The sequence below is a fragment of the Plutella xylostella genome, chromosome 20 (genome assembly GCF_932276165.1).
Source record: "Plutella xylostella chromosome 20, ilPluXylo3.1, whole genome shotgun sequence".
In the NCBI taxonomy this organism is placed as follows: Eukaryota; Metazoa; Arthropoda; class Insecta; order Lepidoptera; family Plutellidae; genus Plutella; species Plutella xylostella.
The window spans coordinates 8,070,165-8,091,208 of record NC_064000.1 but is presented as its reverse complement, the minus strand read 5'-3'; the positions used below and the strand labels follow the sequence as shown (position 1 = coordinate 8,091,208).

At 36.8% G+C, this 21,044-nt stretch overlaps 1 protein-coding gene across 1 annotated transcript in view; it reads left to right on the top strand.

Annotated features, from left to right (window-relative positions):
- Window positions 1-21,044, top strand: part of LOC105388735 (orexin/Hypocretin receptor type 1) — a 122,900-nt gene that overhangs the window by 89,757 nt on the left and 12,099 nt on the right. Inside the window, exons 5-7 of the mRNA XM_038109761.2 lie at window positions 1,169-1,310; window positions 8,096-8,211; window positions 10,440-10,596. Coding sequence (XP_037965689.1) covers window positions 1,169-1,310; window positions 8,096-8,211; window positions 10,440-10,596 — 415 coding nt within the window. The remainder of the gene's footprint in view (window positions 1-1,168; window positions 1,311-8,095; window positions 8,212-10,439; window positions 10,597-21,044) is intronic.

The following is a 21,044-nucleotide window of genomic DNA, read 5'->3' as shown; positions in this document are numbered from 1 at the left end:
AACAAAAGTTGTTTTGAATGAGTTTTTTTTAACAGCTTGTAGGTATTACGAACTAGAATAATGTAAATAGGTACAAAACACTAATACATAATTTTATTCGATGATAAAACATTGCACTACTTTTAGTGAATTCAAAAATTATTTTCCGAGCCAAGCAAATTTCGTGACTAAAAAGAAAAATAAGTAATACCTACTGATTTAGTCTTGATCAATGATAAATTTATACCACATTTGTACACTATCCAACAAAGTAGACATTTAAATTAACTGTCAAACACACGGAATAGGCATTTCCTAGAGTTTCTGAAACTCATTTTGTACCTTATTTAATCACAAACTTTTTCTAAGTGAGATTTACTGCGGGAAAAATAAATAAATAAAATAAAATAATAAATATGTGGGGACATCTCACACAGGGCCATCCGACCCCAAGCTAGGCAGAACCTGTGTTATGGTGTCGGACAGCTGATATATCTACACAAATACATAGATAGATAGATACTAAATATACATATCAACACCCAAGACCCGAGTACAAATATCTGTGTTTAAACAAATATCTGCCCCAGCCGGGAATCGAACCCGGGACCTTCGGCTCAGTAGTCAGGTCACTAACCACTACGCCATTCGGTCGTCAAAGGGACTTTTATGCCTATTTTGTATCTCCATTTACGCATAGTGATAAGAACCTTTGGTTTTGGAAAACAGTTTCGATTATTACTACTTAGGGCGATGCAAAAGTGGTATACTAAGCCAGGGGGTAACTCAGAGGGTCAAAATGAAAAACTTTTAATCTAAGATTTTTGTAAAATTCGCGCAAAACAAAATGCTGCTTTGATCACGTCTGAAGTAGGTAACTTTTTACCTACTACCTATGAAAAAGCAAAATATTTATAAGCGAACAGTTATAGAAATGCAGCTTTAAGAATATGAGAAAGCTTCTCAAGCACTTTGAAATACCAAAAAACACACTGTTTGTAGCAAATGATAGAATAGTACCTAAATGGTAGAAAATTCTTGTAGCATTAAGTCCATCCTTTGTACACTTATTTTTATATTTGTGCAATAAAGGATTAAATAAATAAAATGTTTACTGTTAAAGTCAATCCACAATTCGATTTCTCAAAAGCCGTTAACAAAACTTCACCGTATTAATTTTGTCCCACAGATGTTCCCGAATTCGTCGTCCTGCAAGTGCAGAGGAAAATGGCCCTTCGGTTCGACGTGCAGTACTTCATGCAGTGCACCTCCACCTGGTCACACGATAGTGACCTCAAGTGGCACATCATAAAGGGGCTTTTCCTTTACACGTGAGTTTCGCCACAGAATGATAACTAAAGTCTGTTTTTTAATCTCAGATACCAAATTAAGAGATCATCAACATTCGATTTAGTATCTGTGATTGAAAAACAGATTTTAGTCTTCCTTATATATATAGTAGTAGTTCTCTTTGTTAGCACACCAAGATATAAAATTCATAAATTTTATATGACAATTTGCTTAGGGGACAAAAAACGGTCTTGTCGCTTATAGCGGTCTCTTACAGCCTTTGTGTGAATGGACAAAAAGAAACGCAAATAAGATACAGTGATACTAGTAATTGATTCTACTAGCTTTACTTTTATGTTTTGCTGTAAGGGACCCTAAAAATAAACGCGTTCATAAGCTCTTGAAATTGAAAAAAATATGCAATAAATGATGATGATGTCTTGACATTAAATCCAAGTGCTTATTTATACAAAATTACACTAATTTAAAAATGTTCTACAAAAAGATTTTTTTTGTACAAATGGCACTGCTGAAATAAATTCCCGAATAAAGGTTTTTGTTACGAGCACAAAGGTCATTTTACAAATAGTCGCATTAGTCAAAGAAATAATAAAAAAATAAAACCCAAGACATATTATATTCATTGCCGTTTATATTTAAAATGGTCTTCATTTGTTAACCCATTCATAAGTTTTTTTCGTCGTCACATAATATTTTTTTCTGTAAGTGGAATAAGATTTTCATGAAACATTTACACTCTCTTACTTTTTTGGACTTTTTTTTTTAAATTATGTGTTTTTTCTACTTATTATTCTTGTTAGGGCCATTTTTTTAATCAAATTCAAATTCAAATGGTTTAATCGACGTAAAATTTTACAATTATTTGTCGATAGTCATCTACCACCATTTCACAAAGGCCCCGTCATTGAGAAGGAAAGAAATGGCGAAAGAAACTCCTCGAGCATCTTTTCAACTTGTTCCTTATATATCTATTACAATTTTTACTTACATCTAGTACCTACAATTTTACTTAAGTACCTATATCCATTTCATTTTTTCAATAGCCTTAGCTGAGGTGGACAAGACCACGCGTTTTTGTCGTTTAAATAATCATTTATACTATAGTAAGCTTTACTACATAATGTAGCTTTAACATAATTCTTAAATTTTTGCTCAGTAAGGCTTATTGCTTCATTTGATAATTTATTATAAAAACGTATACAGTTCCCCATGAATGATGTGTTTGTTTTCGAAAGTCTGAGTGTGGGGAAAAGCAACCTATTTTTGTTTCTGGTCTCAATACCGTGAGTGGCTCCTACTTTACTAAATGAATTTAAGTTTTTACGAACATACATAATATTTTCATAGATATATTGGCATGGAACAGTTAGTATACCTATTTCCTTAAACGTATCTCTTAATGAAATTCTAGACCCTAATACATATATGGCTCGAATTGCTCGTTTTTGCAGAACAAAGATTTGATTAATGTCAGCCGCTCGTCCCCACAATAGAATTCCGTAAGACATAACACTATGAAAATAACTAAAATACACAAGCCTGGCTGTATCTACATCTGTTAACTGTCTAATGGTTCTAACCGCATAAGCTGCAGAACTCAATCTACCGGCTATCCTCTCAATATGGGGTCCCCATTGCAACTTTGAGTCAATTGTAATACCCAGGAATACCGTTTTATTTACTAACTCTAGCTTATCGTTATTCAATGTCAAATATGTCTCTACTTGTCTTACATTAGGCAAAGTGAATTTAATACATTTTGTTTTCTTGGAGTTAAGAGCTAAATTATTTACAGTGAACCAATTAGCAACTATGGAAAGAGTACTGTTTGCATTGTCAAAATTGACTTCTTGTCGCTTCAACTTAAATATAAGTGAAGTATCATCAGCAAACAGTACTATCTCACATAATTTATCTACCAAAAACGGTAAATCGTTAACATATACAAGAAACAAGAATGGTCCTAAAATCGAGCCTTGGGGAACACCCATACTGACAGGACAGCCAGCCGAACGCACTCCATTTATGTCAACTAGTTGAGTTCTGTTGCTCAAGTATGATTCCAATAATGTAAGAGCTTTGCCAGTTAGCCCATAATATTTAAGTTTCATAAGTAGAGTGGCATGATCCACACAATCAAATGCTTTCGATAGATCGCAAAATACACCCACAGCATCAAGACGCTCCTCCCAAGCACTAAATATGTGTTTGACCAACGCGACACCAGCGTCAGTTGTAGATCGACCTTTGGTGAAACCGAACTGTTGGTTATGGAGAAGGCCGTGAATACTAAAGTGCGAAAGCATTTGATGTAGCATAATTTTTTCAAATATTTTACTCAGTACTGGCAAAACTGATACAGGCCTAAAATTATTGGGATCATTTTTCTCACCAGATTTAAAAAGCGGTATTAGTTTACTAAGTTTCATCAAATCGGGGAATACACCGACCTCAATGCATCTGTTAAAAAGATTAGCCAAGTGGGGTGCTAGGATATCAATAACATGACTAATAACTTTAACGGACATGCCCCATAAATCTTCTGTCATTTTTAAATTTAATTCTTTATAAGTGCTAATTATAGTCTGTGTATTTATACCATGAAATTGAAAGTCGAGATCGCAAGGCGGTGCATTCCCTCTTAGCAAACGTTCAGCTTCAGCGCAAGATGAATCAAGGTTCTCAGTTGTAGCTATCGGTATACTACGGAAAAAATCTTCAAAGACGGAAGCCACTTCTTCACTAGATGAAACAATTTTATCATTAATTTTAAGTTCAAAATTTAAATCACGTGGTTTATTCTTCCCGGTTTCAGTATTAATGATATTCCATACGGTTTTAATCTTGTTATTAGAGTTTTTAATCTTTCTATTTATATAATCTGATTTAGCTTGGTGGCAAACGGCTTTGAATATCTTTGTATATTTCTTTACATAATCTCTAAAGTTATCGTCATGAGTAAATGTACGCTGTTCATAGAGATCATATAATTTACGTCTGCTCTTATAAATTCCCGATGTTGCCCAGTCAATAGTCCCTAGTTAACTCAACCATTGGTCAAAAATGCCTACCATTAGTTAAAAAACCAACGAAATTCGTATGCAGATGTCATGCCTGACACGTGACTTGACTAATGATTAAAGATTACCATGGATCAAAAAACTGGCCCTTAGTGTGTCGGTGACACTGGCCACATTATGTAACTGGCTCAGTTTCATACTAATATTATAAACGTGAAAGTTTGGAGGCAAATATGGATGGAAGTTTGTTACTTTTTCACGATAACGGTTTTTAAACGGCTGGACCTATTCCTATGAAAGCCACGTAGTAAGCTGAAAACTTGGATTACCATAATATAGCCTACGTTTTATCCCGGAATTCCCACGACAAAACGTTTTAAGACGCAGCAAAATCACGGGTAAACATAGGTCTAAATAGTTTCTAGAATCTTCATCTCCATTCCACAGTAATTCGCCGATATAGCTAGTTCAAGATGGTTTCTAGAAATCGCCTCTATTCCACAATAAATAACAGTGATTTGGCTGATCCGGGCCGTTTCGGATCCGATCACGGATATCTTGGGATCTCTCAACGTCAGTGGGAATCCATCTTGGATTAGGTTACACGGATTTCCGTTTTCCCGCCACTTGCGGGAGAATCGGTGTGCCGTGTCTTTAGGGGATCGAATTCTATTTTTGTCGAGGCAAATGCATACATACGTACGGTCACATGCTGAGCTGGTGCCTTTTTGTCACTCTGGACAGCAATCTTTTATATTTCTTTTGTCACGATTGTAATCCCCGAAGTGGTAGTCAATAATTTACTCGCAAGCGCCACCTGCTTTTCACTGGGAAAGCGAGAGACAAATGCAGTTCACACTATAACAGTACCTAATGCATAGCCTCAAAAACAATCTACCGCAGGACATGAGTTTCCTAAAAGGCTGGCACACTTGACAGGCGGGTTGGAGATATCAGACAAAACAAACATTTAGGGCCTGTTTCACAATGTCTGGTTAGTGGCTACCTGTAAGATAAAACACATGCTGTCACTGTCAAAAAAATAATAACAGAGAGTGACAGCATGTATTTTATCTCACAGGTAGCCACTAACCAGACATTGTGAAACAGGGCCTTAACGTCCAAGATCCGAGGACAAATATGTCAAATCACTATTTAAACAAATAATATCTGCCCCGGCTGGGGATCGAACCCGGGACAACACAGCAGTCAGTCACTTACCACTGTGCCATCCGGTGATTCGTGTAGCACGTAGTGTCTTCATGTTAGACATTTCCAATATTCCATTGATCACAGGTTCCAGTGTCGTGTTCCAGCTAACATGACACAGGGGAAGGTGTTTAGGCTGGTATAGATTGTCTCAGTATAGTGGTACTATTTCAAGTTATACAGGGTGACAATTGAATGAGAAAAGTGAATTTCCCGGATGCACCATTGGGAATCATTCATATCAATATTATATATTACGAGTACGTAATCCGAAAAAAAACTAAATGAAAATTGATTCAGCCGTTTGGGAGATAAACAAACACACAGACTCGTGAAACTTATGGCACCCCTCTTTTGCGTCTTGGGTTAAAAACACTAATCCGTCTTCTACCTCATTAAAACCAATTTCTAAACAAGGTGAATATGTCTTATTCAAATGCAGGGGCACATAAATTTGACGAGAACAGGGAAGCCGAAAGTTTTGAAAGCGCACTCTCAAAGGGCATACCTAAACAAGCAAGTTCTGAAGTACGTAATTTCATCCAATCTGGACAGGCTATTCTGGGAGACTACGCGTTTCAGCATACTCAAAATACACTCTCGAGCAATGAAAAAGTTTCACCCACAAATATTAGCCCAACTTTAAAAAAATATTGAATTTCAAATGATGATGGGCACAAATATATGGAAGCTGGGACCAGCACCAATAGAAATGAGTGATACGTCGTTGAAAAGGTATTTTTTTGCAGAATATGAATAACGGAAGCGCTAGTCTTGATTTACTGTCCAATTAAAATAATCGTACCTTGAAAGTTTTTATATTTTATTTCTGTAAATTTTATGTTTTTGTTAGTTTAGTAAGTAATTTCTCCAATTTCAATAATACGTGTTTACGTGTATTACGCCCTAACTGTCATCAGGAGAGAGAGTGCAATGCCATAGTAAAATACTTCCTTCCGACGAATATATTTCAAAATGGACAACTTATACTGATTTGTCGTCATAATACTTTTTTGCTCACTTGAAATGAGCTATCTAACGATGTATGTCTCATCTTTATTGGACATAGGTCCCAAAACGCCCATTGTCATTTGGACGTAGTATTTTTGTTTTTAGTTGGTAATATATTATTTTGATCAATATTGCAGACGGCGTCATTAAGCTAGTCTTTTCCGTTTAGGAGTAATTTGGTGCTATTGTTACTGGAACTTTTACATTGCTCGTGAGTGTATTATCGCCGATGACAAACCCTAGTTATTCTAGTGTTTATCACTGATAAGCAGAATATATCGCATTTAAAACGCTGAGTTTCTCTGAATAGGGAAGCATGGGAAATGAACTCGTGTTCTAACTCAAAGCTGGACCCGGTGAAAATTCAGTGAATCTTAAAATTAGATTTCAGTAGAAAGTTCGTCAGATATTGGCCACGATTTTGTATAAGTTTCGTAGCTAGATGAAGTCGTGATTTGTAAGGCAAAGACAGAAATTCATATTTCTCTTTGTAACCAAGAATTTGGTGCTTGACTGGAACTTGGACTTTATGTCGCAGTGTTTAAGGTTCGAATCACTCAGCGTTACAGTACGGTATGTTACAGTCAATATTCAGTGGTTCGGACCGAGTAATACAGGTACCCAAGTATTTTATTTGTGCTTTAATTTTAAGTCGCGGAAAAGGATGAAATATTGTACCAATCCGGAAAAGCAGATATTTTATAATAAAATTTGTTTAAACATGGTGAGACACACCTTTGGTTGTCTCACCATGTTCATTTTGGTTTACTATACGTAGGTACTTACACGACTATTAAAACACGCTGTATTGATATACACTGCCGGGCAATGAAAAAGTTCCACTCACAAAATTCCGACAACAAACGACCCCAATTTTTTCAAAGATTTCATTTAAAATTGGAACAGAATATTACCGATTTTAGTTGGTAGTATCCTGATGCTCTGTTAAATGTAGTTCAATATTGCAGAAAACGGCATTAAGCTAGCCTTTTCCGTTTAGAAATAATTTGGTGCTTTTCTCAGTGGAACCTTTTCATTGCCCGTGAGTGTAATATTGACATTTAAACTGAAGCCTACGAAAAACAGGGCAATTCTGTGAAACGAGATCACGAGACCCTCAAAAATATTGTTATTATTTTGTCCATTATCGCGTCAGCGTCATTCATTCAGTGACAAGTGAACTTGATATCTCTGCTGAAGTGAAATTAATTGATCGCAGCATATTTACGGCTGAGGCCCCATTGGTGCGCTGCGATACGTTGCGTCGCATCTTTCTAAAGGAAAAACGTATAGTATAGCAGTGACGACGCTGCAACGACGCAACGAACCAATAGAGCCTCGGCTTTTCTGCCAAGAATTAAAATATTTAATGAAATATTTTAGACCATCGCAAATCATGACCCTACTTGTCATATTATTATTATTTTCACGTTTCCACAAATTCTACTTTAAATAATTTGATAACGTTTTAATCTTCCTTCCTTCTTTATGTGGAGGACTACTGTAGTAAACAATATACTTAAATAAATATGTAATAAAGAGGTAATAAAGTATGTTGTTGTCAGATTTCCTCTGCTGCTGATGACGATAGCGTACTGCCAGATCGTGCGCGTGCTGTGGCGCTCCGACAACATCCCCGGACACACCGAGTCGCACAAGCTGTGCACTGGGACCAACAACTGTGAGTACTTCTTCTGCTGCTTCTTGTGCGTCTTTTTCTTCTTCTTCTTCTGCTTCTTCTACCTTTTCTACATCTTTTGAAGATGAATCTTCATTATCAGCATCCTTGGACACACAGAGTCGCACAAGCTGTGCACTGGGACCAACAACTGTGAGTACTTCTTCTGCTGCTTCTTGTTCTTCTTTTTCTTCTTCTTCTTCTGCTTCTTCTACCTTTTCTACATCTTTTGAAGATGAATCTTCATTATCAGCATCCTTGGACACACAGAGTCGCACAAGCTGTGCACTGGGACCAACAACTGTGAGTACTTCTTCTGCTGCTTCTTGTTCTTCTTTTTCTTCTTCTTCTTCTGCTTCTTCTACCTTTTCTACATCTTTTGAAGATGAATCTTCATTATCAGCATCCTTGGACACACAGAGTCGCACAAGCTGTGCACTGGGACCAACAACTGTGAGTACTTCTTCTGCTGCTTCTTGTTCTTCTTTTTCTTCTTCTTCTTCATCAACAACATCCCTGGACACACCGAGTCCCACAAGTTGTGCACCGGCACCAACAACTGTGAGTAGTGCTTCTTCTTCTTCTTCTTTATATTTTTCTTCTTCTTCATCATCTTCATCATCTGCACCAACAACTGTGAGTAGTGCTTCTTCTTCTTCTTTTTCTTCATTGTTAAAATTATAATTTTAGTTATAATCAACATCATCAGCAACAACTGTAAGTACTTATTTTTTAACTTTGTTAATATAATAAATATAAATTATTACATATTATACACAGTAGCATGCGCTGAAACCAACAGATTTAAGTGCGGCATGGTGAGATCGCTGAACTACTCGACGGTAAGTACATAATAAATGCTTACCCCGTCATTCACAAATACTTAGGTACTCTTCTTCATCATCAAATGGGATAGTCAGAGGTGACTCTCAAGCGAGCCACCTGCTGTTCGCTGTACATTGGTACTCACGTGATAGGTCACGAGCCTTATCGCCGTTTTTTTAATCAGTACAATCATAATCGTTTTTTTTCTTAATCACTTTCAAATAATTATTTTTCTGCACCTTTCACTAACTGTTTTTTTATATTTATATCTGTCTCTAAGTTCATAATACCTATACATCTTTGAAAACTTTAATAATAATGTATATGCTGTTGGTGTATCTTTGTATCTATAATAAATTAATAAATTAATACATCTTTTATTGCATGTATTTTTATTATCACACCTACAGACCTAAAAAATATGTATATTATTATATGTATATATCCATTTCTAATAATTGTAATCCCGCAATTAATACAATTCTTATTTCATTTAACCCAGTCGGTAGTAAGTACGAGCCTGGCTCAGTTTTTCATTTAAAGGATAATCTCGAACGCAAGTGGAAGAAGCCGGGATTATACCAAAGTCAACTAATTATATTTTCCATGGGGAACTTTCATTATAGCAAGCAAAAGGTTTAAGGTCCCTTCCTGATTGATTTTCCTTTATTATCATTGCTAAACCCCGTTAGGGTAAAATATAAAGTGGGATACTTAATAAATTCTGAAATGGTTTTCCAAAATATCATAATCTCGTTACACTAACACTGTATTGACCAGTATTTTATCGTTAATTAGATCTGAAAATGATTATAAAGAGCATAATTTGACCGTGCAACATCGATGGAGCGGTATTTGTTGAAAGACTGATATTTAGAGTCGGATTTTGGTTGAATGTTATTGTTGTATGATATCTCCAACCTGCCAGGCGTGGAGATTATGGCAAATCTCCTCGGACCTTAGAGGAGGTTCACAACCTACAGTTGACTATTTACGAGCTGCATAACTGCACAGTATAATCCTCCCCCAAAGAGCGACACCACACTCTGTTCTCGGCTCTCCTCATCCAGCTACTACTAGTCACCAGAGCGGGTCCAGTGGGGTTACCACCACCAAACATTAGCAATTAAAAATCCTTAAGCACCGTCGTTTACTTTTAAAATCTGACGTAACTTGTATGGACCTGACCGATGTTTGACAGGAGAGTGACACTGCTTATTGATGGTTAGTTGCTAAAGTGTCGGTGGTGGTACGGTAGCGGTAGGCACATTAGAGTTAAACAATAAGTAATACGTAATGTATAATTATGTTACTGTAAAAGCTCGAAGGATTTACCAACATGAGTAAATGTAATGTAAAGGTAAATGTAAGGTATATAATATTTTTACTCTCCTTTTCCCCCCCAGGGTTGGCAGCGTCCCGCCGCACGGTGCCGTCAATCCACGCAAACGCCTCGACCGAGGGCCAGCTGCGCTCGCGCCGTAAGGCCGCCAAGATGCTGGTGGCCGTGGTGGCCATGTTCGCCGTGTGCTACTTCCCCGTGCATCTGCTGTCTGTGCTGAGGTAAAACCCGGTGTGGTTAAACCCCGTGTGGTAAAACCCGGCGCCGTTAAACCCAGCCCCGTAAACCCCCGGCTTAGTAAAAGCTGTAGTAGTGAAAATTCTTACCGCAACATAAATACATTAAATGTAGCAATGCTCACCTCAAGGAAGCCACAATGATATATCCTCACGCTGTGTGCCATATTTCTGTGGTAAAACTCTGCCTAGTAAAACCCCACCTATAATATGCATGCCTCGAGATATTAATTTTCAAAACAGCCATAACACTGGCAGGGCAGATGCCAGATACATAAGCATACCTGAGCAGTATATGGGAATAACGATATACCCTATCGTTTCATGGAACGAACAATTTCAGTAGGCCCACGCTCGCTTTCTCTCCACCCAAACGTAGGAATTTCATAAAAGTATTCCCAGAAGTATCTGATATGAGGATCACAACTAGGCACTGCCAAAATTCATCTAAATACCGATAGGTGCGCTGATCTTTGTAATATCGAGACGGGATGACTCAGAACAGAACCATACTGTTGTAGGATATCGAAGCCCAAAAGTTTTACACTCACGAGCAATGAAAAAGTTCCAGTGACATGGGACCAAGAAAAAAAAAACACGCACTCACGCCTTGTACTAATGTACTCCCTTGCGGGGTAGGCAGAGGTGCAAATTACTCCTAAACGGAAAAGACTAACCCATTAACGCCGTCTGCAAAATTGAAGTACAATTAACAGCGCATCAGAATACCGACTAAAAAGTAAATAATATTTTGATAAAAGATTACCTAAATGATTTATAAAGATGTGGTGATTAGATTTGGTGTCCACGTTTTGTTAATGCAACTTTTTCATTGCTCGTGAGTGTATTAACCGCTGTGTTGACATTCACCATTACCACAATTTCATTATCAACCAGTGATTGTTGCCTGCGACTAAATCAGGGTCTTTGTCCGTCAATCAGTCGTTGTTAGCCACACAATACGCCAGAAGTACCAGGTACTCACAGACATATTATAGGTATACTCGTATTATATACTAACATATTATATACTAGCTGTTCCCGCGCGTTTCGCTTCGCATTTAAAAGTTTTCCCGTGGGAATTCCAGGTAAAAAGTTGCCTATGTTCTTTCCCAGGGTCTAGACCATATGTATACCAAATTTCATTCAAATCCGTTCAGTAGTTTTGGCGTGAAAGAGTAACAGACAGACTGTCAGACAAACACAGTTACTTTTGCATTTATAATATTAATATATTAAGTTAGGATAGTTAGGATGACTAGATGCCACAAATGCACTAATTTCTATGAAAACCGGGCGTGCCGAAAATTGTATAGGAATTATTATTTTTGACACTGATAATGACAGCTGGACGGAACTAAATGTGTGAACCAAAGATTGAACATAATTATGATGTTGAAATACACTTGGGGAATCTAGTGTCATATATGTCTGTGCAGTAAGTAAGGTACAGTCAGAAAAAGATATATATGTATATTTCACTCCAGAATACCTAGAATGTGGAAGCTGAGGTCACCGTTTTTTAATTAAACTTCTACATTCTAGATGCTCTGGGTATTGGGACCTACGAGTAGGTTCTAAAAATTGAAATAAGCATAAGAGGGCGTGAAATGTATCAGTTTTGGAAAAAAACGCTTTTACACGGAACTTATGTTTTTTTTATTTATTGAGCTTGCGTTAAACGCAAAAAAACTTATAAATTATTAATGTTATTTCTTCAAAATATACTATCGCTTCGGAACTCCATAACCACTTTGGCATCTTACATAAACATAAAAATGCAATGCACATATTATAAAAGTGAAACACCCGCATTTCGCTATCACTGTGCACAACATGGAGATTGGCAACCATAAAATATTGTTTATTTATTTATCTTGTGTTTTTCCATGGTCTAGAAGGCGAATAAACTATTTCTTTCTTTCTATTTGCACAGTAGCACAAAACACTAAGCACGCCTACACGTTTAGAAAAATATTAAAAAGCCATCCGCAACGTAACATGTGCCGAGAAGTGGAATACGATTACCAGCTCGTATTTAAAACTCGTTATCTTTACGTAGGTGTAACTTACTAATGATTATTTGATTTTGGATCAATGTGATATGGAATTAATGACAATTATGTATTCACTGGATTTTTCATGAAAGCTTATTGTTTAGCTTTTAAACGTTTACAGATTTTCCCATAGCATTATTTAAAATTTGAACTAAATATTTACCTCAATTTTAGTAATAATTTGATGCGCTGATAAAATATCAATACTGTAGACGGCCATTAAGTTACTGCCAGTTTCTATAACTCTATCTACCGATGACTGGTAGATACTTTCAAACGATTTTGACATGTTATAACTTTTAATGTGTCAAAATAGTATGAAAGTTACTACCAGTCATCAGTAGATAGAGCTATAGAAACTGGCAGTTAGTATTTTCCGTTTAAGAGTTTTAAGTTCAAATATCGATCTCTCCGTGAACCGTGCGCCATACATAACTTACATCTATTAAGTGACTTATCGGCAGTAAATCTAGAAATGCATCCGACAGCCATTCATAACCTCGTGATACGAGACGTATTAACTTACGTGGGTCTAGCATGGACTACGAGAAGCATATCACACTGGGTTGCACGCTGCACGCGACGTTAACGATGTAGATAAACATCACATAGCGTGGCTATTTGATTGCGTGAAAGAAAAACTTCTTTAAATGGGATTTACGTCGATAAAGATGCATTTATGAGAGAGCAGCTAAAGTATGGCTGACAAATGTTTTTTTTCGCTCGTGGTACTTGAATCGGTGCGGACGTGTGTAAATTTTGCTCCTAAATATTTAATTTACTATTTAAATATCTGTTGCGAATAACTCGGTCCCTCCTGTTCTATCTTGTGGGAAGTCCCATATACCTTGGCGGCCATACTGGAAACGGTCGGACCTCTCGCTTCTCGACGTCATTTCTGCCGATCGTCGCCGAACGCTGTGCTGTCAAATCCGAAGATAGACCCCGATACCTACCAGCTAAGTTGCATGAAATTTTATTAAATTCAAAAATTACATTGGGCCTGCTGCGTGACTTGAACCGGCGCACTTCGTGTCTGCGGCCGACGCTTGGACGAACTGGTCTAAGCAACTGGTGAGCGGCGACGCGAAATAGCCGATAGCTATCTAACACTACCTTGCGCTTACAAGCTTGCGTTTATAAATAACAGAGGGCAGCACTAATCTTATAAAAATGAATTGCGCAAAATGCTTCCTGGCTATAAAAAATGATGAGTTGCTAAAATGCGCTACATGCGTAAAATCATTCCATTACAACTGTGCCGAGTACAATGAAGTGGATTTTAGAAAGGTGCTTCCAATGAATAAGCCCAAGTTGAAGTGAATTCCATGTAAAAACAAGAAATCACCGCAAGCCCTGCCGTTATTAGTCACTCAATATCCTCTGATATTCAATCATCGATCGTCAACATCGACTTACAGCAAATGATCAAATGCTTCGATACAAAGTTTGATGAGGTCAAGGCACTCATAAAAGGCTTAGAGATATCTTTCGGTAAAAAATCCGAGGAAATGCTTGACAAAATCAGTCAGCTAACTAATAGAATATCTACCTTGGAAGACAACCTCGCTGAACAAACTCAAGCCACAAACAACCTCCACCAAGTCAATGAGGAACTCCGCGCGGAAAACCGTACCCTTAAGGATGGACTTGATGAAATGGATCAAAGGGCAAGATTATGCAATATCGAGATCCAAAACCTGCCCGAAAAAAAGGGTGAAAACTTGATTCACGTTGTTGAGACAATCGGGAAGGTGATCGGAGTCCCGATTCCGGCCTCCTGTATTACCGATGTGCACAGGGTTGCTCACAACCAATCCACCCAAAAAGCCAAGAATGTCATCGTCCACCTGTCGACTAAACGTCTGCGCGACGATGTGATCGCGGCGAGTAGGAGTCGGCGCGGGCTCACAGCGTCGCAAGTGCAGGCCGCGGCCGCGGGGGGCGCTACCGCCCACTCTTCTACTGAAGGCAGTGTGCCGCCATCGTCTCGCATTTATATAAATGAACACTTGACACTGAGAAACAAGATACTATACGCTAAAACTCGTGCTCGTTCAGCTGAAAAATCGTATAAGTATACTTGGGTAAAGAACGCGGCTATCTTAGTTCGGAAAGATGAAAACTCCCGTGTAATCACAGTCCGTCGCGATGAAGACCTCCAGAAACTTAACTGACTGTATATCTTATTAATGTGTATTCATTGCTTCACTTTAATCGTACAAATTGTCCACAGAGTTCTCATAAACATAAATTCACACTTATTGCTCTCCTTAAATAATAAAAACGCCCTATGTAACTTTATCATACCAAAAATTACATGCCGCCACTACGTAATACTTTTACCTTTTGTACTTAGTTACTGTATATGTTATCTAAAACATAAAACAACAAAAAGAATGATTAAATGTTTAAATTCTAATGGCTAACACTAACTTTGACATTTATTACCAAAACTGTGGCGGTTTGAGAACTAAACTTACCGAACTTAGGCAGAATATTCAATCTTCTCATTATGATATAATCATATTGACAGAAACTTGGCTATTAAGTGGCATATTTGACTCTGAAATTGCAGATGACAGATATATAATTTTTCGTCGCGACAGAAATTTCGAAAAATCTGATAAAAAAGATGGTGGAGGCGTGGTGGTTGCTATTAACAAAAAACTAAGCTCTACAAGACATTTTGAGTTAGAAGATGATAACGCGGAAGAATTATTTATTTCTCTACTTTTAAGTAATAATAATAAACTCATGTTATGTGCATCTTATATACCTCCGAAAACAAGTAAAATTATCTATGAATCGCATTTTAAAAAACTACAAACCTTATATACAGACTTGCCTACCCACTCCTTTATAATTTTGGGCGATTATAATATTCCTGATCTACAGTGGTCCCCTCATTCACCGGAAAATTATATGCTCCCGGCAGTAGTAACTGACCTTCACAAAGGATTAGAAAATACTCTAGTTTACATGCAACTTAAGCAGTATAATAATATTTATAATGAAAACAATCGTTTATTAGATCTTATGTTAACCAATTGTGATCACTGCATTTGTTCCAAACCATATCTTGAGCTCTCTCGCCCTAACTATAAACATCATCTTCCATTAATGTTCTCCTTTAAAAAAATTCAACCACTCAAGTGCATCGAGCAAAAACAAATTGATAAATACAATTTTAGGAAATGCGATTACAGTGTCATAAAAAAGGAATTAGAAAAAATAAATTGGGTAGAGGAGCTAAATTATACAAATATACCTAACAGATAGTGTTTCTCGATTTTATGAAATTATTTATGAAATAATAAAAAAATATGTTCCTTTAGACAAACCAAAATCTCGTAATTTCCCGTCTTCGTTTTCTAAAGCGCTAACAAGCACGCTCATTCGCAAGAAAACTGTGGAGAAAGTGGAAAACATATCACAACTTATCTGATTACAATGAATTTTCATTACTTCGCAGTCGTACTAAAATATTACTAAAACAAAATTTCAATACTTACATCTTAAAAACTGAGTCGGACATAACCGAAAATGTAAAACACTTCTGGAAGTATGTTTCATCATTAAAGAAAAATAATAATGGTTACCCGTCCAAAATGACGTTAGGTAATAGCACCTCGGACAGTCCACCGAAAATAGCCAATATGTTTAACGAGTTCTTTGGTTCGGTCTTTGAAGCAAGTGATACTGCCCTGGATACTATTGATTTAAACAATATCAGTACATATCCTGAGGCTCCTAACATACCAAGTATAACCATAACTAAAAGCCAAATTAAATCATCTATCTTAAACCTAGATTTATCAAAAGGCGCAGGTCCCGATGGAATAGGACCCATATTTCTAAAAAATACCGCTGAACTGATATCAGAACCACTTTACATAATTTTTAATCTAAGTATACAAGAAGGCACCTTTCCCGATTTCTGGAAATTAGCATATATTAAACCGTTACATAAGTCTGGGTCTAAAAACAACATTCCAAATTACAGGCCAATATCCATTCTTTCAATAATTCCTAAATTATTTGAGTCTTTAATTAAAGAATCAGTTTACTCTCAACTAAAATACAATATTTGTCAGCAACAACACGGCTTTATGAAAGCAAGGTCCACTACTACAAATCTCATTCTATACTCCAGCTTTTTATTTAATAAAATGGACAAAGGTATTCAAGTCGATGCTATTTATACGGACTTCCAAAAGGCTTTTGACAAAGTGGACCATGTACTATTGCTTAAAAGGTTGGGACAAAACGGCATTACTGGCAGGCTTCTTCACTGGTTCAAGTCTTATCTACATAACCGTTACCAGGTGGTGACCATTAATGGGCATCAATCCGACAAGAAGCTAGTATCTTCAGGCGTAGTTCAAGGATCAATACTGGGACCAATTCAGTACTTACTATTTATCAATGATATAGCAAATTGTTTTCAACATTGTAAAATCCTTATGTTTGCCGATGATCTAAAAATATTTAAAACCATTACTACCCAAGAAGACTGCATCCAAATTCAAACTGACTTAAATAGATTCAATGAATTCTGTGCATCCAACAAACTGATGCTTGCCCACAATAAATGTAAACAAATAACATTCACTAGAAACATAAATAAAATACAATATACTTATAATATTGGCGGCCATACACTGGATAAAGTATCCTCAATGAAAGACCTCGGCGTGCTATTTGATGAAAAATTAACCTTCGAAGCACACACAGAAAACATTTGTACTAAAGCGTATCAGATGTTGGGTTTTATTTTAAGAATAAGTAAGTCATTAAAACAACCGAAAACTCTACTAATGCTTTACAAAACACTTGTCCGATCACAACTGGAATACGCTTCTGTAGTATGGAACCCATTCTACGCAGTTTACTCTGACAAACTTGAGTCAATACAGAAGAAAGCACTAAAATCAATTCATTACAGGCTCACTCACACTAAATCATCCTACGATAATCTCCTGGAACTCTATAAATTACAAAAATTGTCTTGTAGACGTGCAATAGCAGACGAGATTACGTTGTACAAAATTTGTAACAATCTCTATGACTGCCCCGATCTAGTTAATGAGATCAAATACTTAGCCCCACGTACCACCACATCTCGCCATCCTAACAAATTATTTTATCTTGCGACTACCCGCACAAATTCTGGCCAACGCGCACCCTTACACAGAATATGCCACTCACATAATGAAAAGTTTTTGTCGGTTGATATTTTTCAGAAGAAACTAGGAGCAATTAAGAAAATGTTAAACGAAATTATATTATAAATACCTACCTAACCTTTTTGTGTGTCACGAAATTATTAATATTTCATTGTGTCATGGTGATGAACATTTAAGGCAATATGTTAACCTATGTTAGTTATATTATTTTTAAGATATCTTTAGCATATTGTTGTAGTTTATCCAAATAAATAAATAAATAAATAAATAAATAAATAAATAAATAAATTTGCAATTAACAAACATACAAATAAAATATAATTATTATGTCAGATCGATACAAGTTATGTCAGATTTATCAAGCGAGCGATGCTGCTTAAGTGTTAATTGTTAAGGACGCATTTTCAAAAATCTTCTCTTCGATTTTAGGTATTGAGTCGTACTACTACATACGCACGGCTCTCACACACACAGTGGCATTATGCAAATCGTGAAATGACTATACTAAAATAACTTGATCATTTTAGTATTTGGTTATATTTTCGTAAACTACAATCTACAGGGTGTTGCAAAATTGGTATATTAAGCCGAAAAGGGTCCACACAACTTATCCCGGAGATAACGTTTTCGATGTTGGAATCGGGCGCACGACATTTTTATCGTCCCATACAAAATTTAATCCATATTTTAGTCTGTATCGTTTTTGGCAACCCTACGTTCTAATATCATTACGTCAAAAGCTGACGTGTTTATTGTAAACAAAAACATAACCTCAAAAACATATGATAAATCGGAGGCCGCAAATTAGAAATATTACTGATTAGAAACACAAGAGTATGTTTGGAATTTGTACGTTATACCTCCCTAGTTTTGAAACATTGCAACAAGAACATTCTTGGGATACAATCAAAGAAAAACATACCTAGTTAATTCCAAAGTTCAATCCATTTTCACAACAATCCTTTTCCACAACAAACACAACACTACATCTTCAACTCTTCACAGACATCTGATGAACCACCGCAGCCTCAAATAATCACATTAATCACATTCCACTTTCACAATACTAACTGTTGTGAAGTAATACTTAACACGAAAAACAACAAAACACTTGAACCACGAGAAAAAGGTTAAATCGGTCAGACTTGTGTAAGTTCCAAGTGTTTCTGTTTAATTATGCTAAAGTTTAAATCCGCACTGAATCTCGATTATAATTATTCCTATGAACTTCCAAATTAGTTACTAGTAATATTATTTAGTAAACATAAAAAAGCAGAAAGCAATTTTTCCACCCGTTGCCATATTGTTGCCAATAGAGAAAACAAACTACGATGTTGCCATTGCCAGTAAGTCGAAGACCCGTTCCCGTTTCCGGCATTTTTATTTCGTCGGATTTCATAACCCAATTAAATAAACAGAAAAAATAGTTTTACTAAGTCTTTTTTTTCACTGTCTATTATTTACGTAAAATTAGAGACAAGTAAAAATAAATACCGGCGTGAACTCGCATTTTACGCTTTCGCAGCGCGAGTGTAGCGCGGGCTTAAAGAATAAAATATTTAAAAATGAACGGATCGGTTTCCATAGGTACGTGATTTTATAAGGTCGTTGACACTCGTTGATATGTAGGTCACTGTGTCACGATAGGGTTGTTGGTACCCAGTTTTCGAGTAAAACTTTGGACGTTAATTACTCAAAAACGGTAACGTATTTTGAGATTCTGACTTCTTTCCCGGGCTTAGATATAACATGCTGCACATGCTGGTTTCGGCTTGATATACCCTTTTTGCAACACCCTGTATAATCAAAAGGTTCTTGTCTCTCGAGGGTCTGATGAGAAGCAGGAACATGGCGACTGGATCTCAATGATGGCAATAGCTAAGAACATCGAGATTGGGCTCATTCATTTAGTCTCAGGGTGCTAGTTTCAGGTGAAAGAAATACCTAACTATCAGTGCTTCTACTTTATGAATAAAATTATATAACTACCTACTTTAGCTAGTCTATGTTATATTGTATAATAACTTAATTATACCTAGTGCATAATTACCAATTACCTATACCTGTAGTGCCCTATGGCCTACCTATTTAATTTATTAAAATACCTACCAATCATACCTAATATCTTTTGCATGAACTTAAATTCAAAATAATTTTATAACTTACATGTATAAAATATAAAAATACCTATTTACAATATCTACAGTTTAATATCATTGTTGTAAATCATAAAGTACTAAATAAACGTAAAAATAACTTATACCTATTCTAAATTGTAAATTTAAATAAAGCATATATATATTAGTAATGTATAAAAGTAAAAATAATTATAATATAGTAAACATTAAAATAAGTGACAAACAGACAGACAAGACTAAACGTATTTTATATAGATAATTCTGTCGAGTCGTGCGCCGGCCAGCGGTAGCGCATGCGGTGACGTAGAATCCTTATCGCAGATCTACGCGCGAGCGAGATCGCATGATATTGTTCATATACTCGCACGCGGCTACCTGAGCCGGCCCGCGGCCGGCAGTCCGCTTTCGCACTCCGCCGCTAGTAGATTATTTTATTCGCTAATTATTTGCTTGCGTCGAGAATACCTACTCCGCTTATTCTTAAATCTATTGTATGTGCTATCATTTCTAAGCTATTTCTTCCACTATACTTTCTACTCCTTCTTGCTTCTTTCTAATAGACTTTTGTGTGTGTGTACTTTGTGCAATAAACTTTACTTCCATTATTGTGCACTTGGGACTTTTAATTATTGCTTCCTGCCTACACACGCCACTATATTGGTGACCCCGAAAAAGGACACTTTGAAGATGGCTCAAGAAAAAGCATCGACATCATCATCAGCGGAGACCTTCCGAGTTGGCGTGAGAATTCCGCCCTTCTACCCGGAGAAGCCAGGGCTGTGGTTCAGCCAGATGGAGGCGCAGTTCACCCTGGCCAACATCAAGACCGATGAGACGAAGTACTTCTACGTCGTCGGCAACCTGGATGCCCAATACGCCGCGGAGGTAGAGGACATAATTTCCTACCCTCCGGACGCGGACAAATACGAAAAGCTTAAAACCGAGCTCATCAAGAGGCTGTCGGCGTCACGCGAGAAGAAGGTGAAGCAGCTTCTCATGCACGAAGAGCTCGGAGACCGGAAGCCCTCGCAATTCTACCGGCACCTGAA